The 8,333-nt window shown below is 35.9% G+C and overlaps 1 protein-coding gene across 1 annotated transcript in view; it reads right to left on the bottom strand.

Moving 5' to 3' along the window:
- Window positions 1-384: 384 nt before the first annotated feature.
- Copb1 (COPI coat complex subunit beta 1) overlaps window positions 385-8,333 on the bottom strand; it is a 40,520-nt gene continuing 32,571 nt past the window's right edge. The window contains exons 18-22 of the mRNA XM_010615220.3: window positions 7,731-7,850; window positions 4,803-4,948; window positions 2,210-2,299; window positions 1,185-1,340; window positions 385-724 (exon numbers count right to left, since the gene is read on the bottom strand). Coding sequence (XP_010613522.1) covers window positions 665-724; window positions 1,185-1,340; window positions 2,210-2,299; window positions 4,803-4,948; window positions 7,731-7,850 — 572 coding nt within the window. The 3' untranslated portion in view covers window positions 385-664. The remainder of the gene's footprint in view (window positions 725-1,184; window positions 1,341-2,209; window positions 2,300-4,802; window positions 4,949-7,730; window positions 7,851-8,333) is intronic.

The following is an 8,333-nucleotide window of genomic DNA, read 5'->3' as shown; positions in this document are numbered from 1 at the left end:
GTGAATAATTAAAATCTATTTTGGATTATCTGTTTTTTAGTATGATGTAAGATATTTAAAAATGGTATGTGTATTTCAGTCAGGGTTCATAATAACTTCTTTAAAGTGAAGATGAATCTTCTTTTTTCAAGTTATTTTGACATATTCTCCTTGGAGCTAAGCTTGAGAAGAACATGAAACATTTTCAGAAATATTGATGTCAGAATGTAAAGTAAATCAGACTTGTTTCATTTTATATCACTGCTTGTAAATTCTCTTAATAAAACTATAAAATGCAAGGAGGACTTTAAATTTATAATGGAAATCTATGACTTAACTAAAAAAGCCCACTGCTACAAAACTAAAACTATGTATTTTTATTTATAAAATAACAAAAATTTGTGAATAGGTCACTTTATTGTTATTGTGAAAATGGTCTTGGTACACGTGAGAAACATTATATACTTTCAGGACAGCATTCAGAACTGTTAAGACAAAAGATAAGCTATAATTTTAAACTCAATCATGATTTAAGGGAAAGACTATAAATTATTGGCTGGAATGCGTTTAACATGAACTCAGGTTCTATATAAACAAAAAGCATTAAAGAGTATAAAAGATGTTGGAGCTCAATAAGCCCATACCTAAGTTTTAATTGCAAGCTTCAAGGACATATTGTTTATTCTTATATACTAGTTTTCTTCTGAGACAAGTTGATTTTATCTCCAAGACTTAAGGCCATTCCCTGTAAAAAAGAATGAAGATTTTTATAATTATTGAAATTATGAACAACCAATAGGTTATTCTTGCTAAACTAAGCCTCCATTCAATGACAATGCATTAGCAATAAAATCTAGGATATGCAAAATATGCACAATAAAACTTTAGTGGGTTGAGTACATTTTAGTTCTAGATTTAACAGCAGTCACTTGATACTTTGGCTTGCAAAAAAACTACAGAATCCATTTCACCATTACCTCATGGGAATCAATCTAGTTTTAAGCAAATATCCCAGAATAACAGGCTCAAAAATTAGGCTATTTTAATGAAGAAATAGTTTCTATTCAGAAAATACTGTCTTTACATATATGAATTAAGGCACAAAAACATGAGTATAATAGAAGATATTACAGATAGAAGAAAGACTTGTAAACTCTTTTTCCCTTTGTTTAATTCAGAAATGATCTGAAAAAAGCAATCATTACCTGACTCTTTGCCCGAATTCTTATATGGCCAGTAACAGCGGCATCTGGCCCCTGGTGAATTGGCTTTTCAATGCTGACATTTGCAAGTGCATCTTCTCCAAATATAGAACGAGCATAAAGGTTGGCTGCCATGAAGCCACAGTAACCAGAAAGGGCCTGGGAGAAATTTGTGACAAACTCGGTATTTACTACACATTGGGAAAACCATACAGCAAAGGTGAATGATGACTTATAATACTACTGATGTGGTTGTGGGTATGGGATCAGATGAATTTGCCAGAACTCATGGAAAAACACATGTAAAAAGTGTTAATTTTACTGTGTGTATATTATACTTCAATAAACTCAACTTCAAAGAAATACCACTTATTCTAATTTGAATTTATGTATCTCTGCTGCTTCTTTGCTTCCTGACCACAGTCTTTTTTCATGTACTCATAGACATAGAACAAAGTACAGTGTAACAGTTCCAAATTTGAGCAGGTTTATACTAGCCTACAATCAGAGCCCTCAGAAGTCCAGACATTTTCTATCCCAGTATCTACAATAAATTACTTGCAATAAGCCTTTATCTCAAAGGGGAAGAAGACTAGAAAAGAGTAATCAGTTGGGTTACAAGGTATATTCCAACAGAAGAAAGTAATCAGATTTAAATACTTTGTGGATAATTTCCATTAAATACTCCAGAAGGCTAGGCATGGTGGCGCATGCCTATAATCCCAGCACTCGGGAGGCTGAGGCAGGAAGATAACTGTGAGTTCAAGGCCAGCCTGAACAACACAGTGAGACACTGACTCAAAAACCAAAAACACAAACTCCAGAATGATACTGTTTCCCGTGTTGAATTATAAGAAAAATACACTAGAGGAAATAAAGTCAAGATTCTACTGTACTATTCTCAGATTTAAGAATTTCCCAGTCAGGGCTGGGATGTAGCTCAGTGGCACTGCACCTGCCTCGTGAGTACAAGGTCCTGAGTTCAATCCCTAGCACAAAAACAAAACAAAACAAAACAAAAACTTTACCTTCTCTGGAGTTAGGCACTTCATGTTGGTTGACTTTAATATGTGCTGTAAATAATCATTTAAATCTACCATATTGGTGTTAACTGTCACCTGTAGAGAAAGAAAAATGTAAAGGAGACCATAAATCTTACAATTAACAAGTTGCAAATCATTGATATTTCATGTTAAAAATCTCAAATATTTAGAGACAGAGTGGGCAACAAATAAACAACATCTGCAAAATAAAACAACCTATAAGTTGGTATTAGAATTTGCAGATATAGGTAACATTACAGAAAGATCAATATGGGGCACACAGAGTTCAAATAAAAATCAAGGTTTAACAAAGTAGTAGGCCTTAAAATCCCAGATTTCAAGTTATACTAAAACAACATGCTACTGGACAAAAACAGACATGTAGACCAATGGAACAGAACAAAAGACACAGAAATAGCCCCATACATCTTAAGCCCCATATATTTTATGCTATCTGATCTTTAACATTAAAGAGAATTAAAAACAAATGTTGGTGGCTGGGGATTTAGCTCAGTGGTTGCACTGCCTGCCTTGCAAGCACAAGGACCCCTGTTCAATCCCCAGTACCAAAACAAACAAACAAACAAACAAACAAACAAAAATTTTGGAGAAAAGCCTCTAACAAATGGTGCTGGGGAAACTGGTTATCTATGTGCAGAACAATGAATCAAGGCCCATCTTTCGCCATGTCCTAAAATTGTATCAAAATGGAACAAAGACCTAAATATAAAAACAGAAACACTGAATTTGCTAGGAAGTAGGTAAAATACTTGAAAGACATCGGCAAGAACTTCTGAAATGAGTTCTAACTGCCTAAGAAATAATACCAAGAATCAACAAATGGGATTACATTAAAAAGCTCTTGCACAGCAAAGAAACAACCAACAGAATAAAAAGAATGAAAAAAATTTTTTCTAGCTACTCTCAATAAAAGGACTAATATTCAGAATACATTAACTCAAAAATTAGACCTCTCCAAAACAGAAGACCCAATCAAAAAATGGGAAAATGAAATAAGAGACTTCTCAAAAGAAGTACAAATGGCCAGTAAATACATGAAAAAAAATTTAACATTGTTGGCCATTAGAGAAATGCAAATCAAATCAATACAGAAATGTCATCTACTCCTGTAAGAATGGCTATCATTAAGGATTCAAAAAACAACAAATGATAGTGAGGATGTGGGAAAAATGGAACCCGAATATTGCTGGTGAGAATGTAAATTAGTATGCCCACTATGAATATCAGTATGGCGATTCTTCAAGACACTAAAAACAGAAACTCCATTTGACCCACCTATACTTTGGGTGTCTTCCAAAAGAACTGAAGTCGCCATATTACTGTGATACATGTGTACCCATGTTTATAGCAGCATATTTCACAATAGCTAAATTATGGAAACAGCCTAGAAGCCCATCCAGAGATAAATGGATAAAGAAAATATGGTATACATATACGATAAAGTATTAGTTGGCCATTAAGAAAGATAAATTTAAGTCATTTGTAGGGAAAATAGATGGATCTTGCAACCATAATGTTAAATGAAATAAATCAGACATACAAGGTTTAATAGTGCATGGTTTCTCTTATATGAAAACCCAAAATATAAAGTACAAAATAAAGAAAAGATAACAGGAAACAGGGAGGCAGACTTTTTGGAGATGGAAAGGGGATTCTCAGAATGTGGAGAGAGGGTGATGGGAAAGGGGATCAAAAATTATCAAGATATGATATCCACAGGTACCATCTCACCAAAACAAATGAAATTATTATATACATACAATAATAAAAAATAATTTAAAAAAAACCCAGGCTCAAAGAAAATAGTTTCTCAGTAGGCCACAGACTTTGCAAAGCCTCTTTCAAAGACTTGATTCAATGGTAAATTATCATTTATACATAGAAAAGATGCAGTATGTCTATTTAAATCATATTATAGAACTGCTACTCTGTAATTGTTTATAGCAGCAAATTACCAAAATTATGTGCATGATTTCTAATTAAGGCTATTTAAAAAAAAATTTATTTACGTATTTCTTTTTGGTATGGGGAACCGAACTCAGGACTTTGAACTTGCCAGGCAGGCATGGCTCCGCTGAGCTACATCCCTGGCCCTCTAGTTAAGGCTATTTGCTTTTTCTTTGTATTTTTAATTGTTTTGGTACCAGGGGTCAAACTCGGGTCCCTGAGCTTGCCAGGCAGGCAGCACAGCAACTGAGCTAAACCCCCAGCCCTATTTGCTTTTTCTTAACCAACGCTTCTATTTTCTGACACAAGTTTACTATGTAGATTAGGCTGGTCTTTTTTTTTTTTTTTTGTACCGGGGATTAAACTCAGGTCCTTGTGCTTGCGAGGCAGGTGGTGGAACCACTGAGCTAAATCCCCGGCTGGTCTTGAACTCACTATATAGCCTATGCTGGACTCAAACTCATCCTTCCCCAGTGCTGGGATTACAAGTGTGTGCTACCACCCCTGGCCTTTAACTGACATTTTTTTAGGGAGATTAATTTCATCACAGAACTGCTCAACCAGTCAAAAGGAAGAAAGCTAAGTGCAAGGAAATCTCTGAAGGACTAACTTTGTTTTCCCATTCAAATTCAGCCCACATCTGACGGAATTCAGCATCAGTGCAGGTAGCAGGCTGGATATAGTCCATGATGTCAATGTGGATATCACTGAGGACCACACAATTTCTGTCACTTGCTGCTCCAGAGACATCATAAACTGTAACACATACATACAAAAGATCCTTAATCACAATGGTAAATTTCATTAAAAAATTAGTATATCTAAATAATTATGTTAGCAAATATTTCTGTAGTACTATGAGGCTTATTCCAACTGCTTTACAAATGCTACCTGTTTAATAATCTCGTCAGTCCTATCTGATATTTCCCACCTTACAGACAAGGAAATGAAACAGAGAAATCAAGTAAGTAGGTCAAGATAACACAACTTGGTAAGATATCTTTAGACACTTTTAAAACTCAACTTGCTCAAGATTTACCATCTGTTTCTCTCAAATTTGGTCTTCACTTCTATGATTTCTTGTTTTGGTGATAAAACAGCCCAAAAACTTAATCCAGAGGATTACTTGAGCCATTTCCTCTTTAATCAGTAACTATAACTTTTTTCTTTTTTTTTTGTAACAGGAATTGAACTCAGGACCTTGCGCTTGCCAGGAAGGTGTGGTGCCATTGAGCTACATCCCCAGCCCTACTAAATCTAACTCCTTAACATCTATTACGTTTTGTTCCTTTCATTCTAACTACTACTCCATTAGTTGAAATCTTTTATAGTCTCTGATTTGGATTTTGTCAATAATCTATTTCGATTTTTTTTGGTACTGGGGATCAAACTCGGGACCTCACACTTGCAAGGCAGGCAGTGGTACCACTGAGCTAAATCCCTGGCCCTTGTAAATAATCCGTTAGTTAATCTTCCTGTGTCTTCTGAAATGCTGTTGCAGAAGTATTTAATCAAGTAATTCATTTACAATTTACAATTCCCCAGTCTTCACTTTCTATGAATGAAATTTTTAATATGGCAATAAACTATGACTCTCACCAACTTAGGTTCATCTGTTCCTACCATTACCTTCCAACTTACTCTAAACATCAGGTGCATCAAACTACTTGTATGAGGAGTGATTGAAAAATAGTGAATACTTCAATTTTTAAAAATTATTACAGTAAAGACACATTGTCACAATCGCCCTCACAACACTCTCCCTTGCTTCATATACATTTGTCCCATCATTCTTGCCACTTTCTGCAGCAGTTCTGGAAGTTTTTTTGTGTGTGTGTCTTTTTTTTTGTTTTTTGGTACCGGGGCTCAAACTCAGGTCCTTGCGCTTTCAAGGCAGGAAGCGGAACCACTGAGCTAAATCCCCAGCCCTTATTTTTGAGACAGGGTCTCACTATGTAGTTGAGGCTGACCTGGACCTCACTGTGTAGCCAGGCTGGTCTCAAACTCACAGTGATCCTCCTGCCTCAGCCTCCGGAGTGCATGCGCCACCATGCCTGGCATTTTTTTGTGTCTTTAGTTGTGCTGTTGTGGCTGCTTCATGTCCTGAATTGATCAAAATGTTTACCCTTCATGGTCATTTGACTTTGGAAAAGGGTAGATGAGGACATACTGTAATAGTTTTACAAGCTTGCTTTTAATTAGATGTCACGCATCAGCAGCATTCATTCTACTTTTTTTTTTTTTTTTTTTTTTTGAGACAGGGTCTCACTATGTAGTGAGACTGACCTGGAACTCACTGTGGATTCACTGGAACTCAGGCTGGTCTCGAACTCACAGCGATTCTCCTGCCTCAGCCTCCCGAGTGCTGGGATTACAGGTGTGCGCCACCATGCGTGGCTTCATTCATCTTACTTTTGATCATACCTCATAAAGACATGAAAGAGGACCTCCAGAACCACTTCAAAAAGTGTCAGGAATGATGGGATAAATGTGTCTGAAGTGAGGGGGAGTATTCTGAGGGCAATTAACGGCACCGTGTCTTTTACTATAAGTTTTTAAAAATTTAAACATCATATATTTGATCACCTATGTATCTGATCACCTAAATATATCTGATCATCTACATCCTTATTTATCCATAGAACCCTGATCCTTTAAAAACCTACTCTAGAGTTAGCTCTTCCATAAAGCCTTCATAGCCTTCCTTTCAATCCCCTACCACTCTGACAATGGACCAAAGTCCTTCATGGACTCCAAGGCTACCGAGTACAGGCTTCTCAAATAGTACTGGCTGCTAGTTGCCACACTATTGTACACACCTGCTTTTTCCTATGTGACAGGCAGCCACTTGAACTCAAAGATCTTTTTTTCCTCACTATAGTAGCTCTATCTCTATGACAAACAGCTAGACAATATGCTTATTGACTGAGTGCCTCTAACACTAATTGTTAGGTCTGATACACCCATGAATGTGGCCAGAAGTGCCTATATCAAATTTTAGATTCTGTGCATATGGTATATTTTGATAACACACATTCTTCCTTTATAAAGCTTTCCAAAGTCAATATTTTTACTGTTTGATCCAAAAGCACATATTTTATCAGTTTGCCTTTATCACACTATAGTCCAATTCTATATTTCTTTATCTTTTCCTTTTGCCTGGTGGTTTTTCATTTCTTTTGGGGCAGGGGTTGTTTTTTGTTTTGGCAGCACTAAGGGTTGAACCCAGGGAGTGCTGATGTACATCCTGTACCCTACCCTTTTATATTTAATTTTGAGACACAGTCTCAGGCTAGCCTCAGCCTCCCAATTAGCTGGAATTACAACCATGCTGCCACACCCAGGCAAGCTTTGTGGTTTCTTCAGGATAGTGAATCTATTTGGATCATTGCTCTACAAATCTTGGTACTTCGAGTGCTCTGTAAATGATAAATAGATAAGATTCAGGTCCTGTCCTCAAACTAATTCCACAGCTACTCAATACAGAAATTCTTTAATAAAATATTTAAATATCACATGCCATAAAATAGTACCTTACCTATATTACCAAAAATTATTCCATTTTCTGTTGATGCTACTTTGACATTAGCTTTAATATTTGCAAAATCATGAGGGGCAAGAGTCAAAGGAGATGGCTTTTCCACAAGTTTCAGATCCCCTGGGGGGGAAAAAGTTTGGACACGGTTAAAATTAGCCATAATATATTGCTATATTATCCAATATTAAAGTGTATGCAACTTAATAGTTTCTAGCAAAATAAGGCATATAAGAAGAAAAGATTTAAATATTCTGAGGACAAAATGAAGAAATCCTTTAACATCCTTATGACTACTTTTTTTTTTTTCCCCAGTACTGGGTATCAAACTCAGGACTTTGTGCTTGAGAGGCAGGTGCAGTGCCACTGGGCTAAATCCTTGGCCCTTTAACATTCTTATTATGCACATCAATCTGTACATTTTCTTTTAAAAGGTAATAGACAAATCAGAATACTTCTATGTTTAATTCATGTGTGGGAGGTTACTCTGATCATACCATTTCATTTCAATGAAAGAATATAAACTTCTCAAGAACCTATACTGAACAACTTACAAAAACACTTGTAAATTCTTGAGAGAGTTAATTCATTGTACACAGGCATCAA

Source organism: Fukomys damarensis, unplaced genomic scaffold (genome assembly GCF_012274545.1).
Source record: "Fukomys damarensis isolate Sample0158 unplaced genomic scaffold, DMR_v1.0_HiC HiC_scaffold_16, whole genome shotgun sequence".
Taxonomy (NCBI): Eukaryota; Metazoa; Chordata; class Mammalia; order Rodentia; family Bathyergidae; genus Fukomys; species Fukomys damarensis.
Note: the sequence above shows the minus strand (reverse complement) of the source record. Positions and strands in the feature narration are given on the sequence as shown.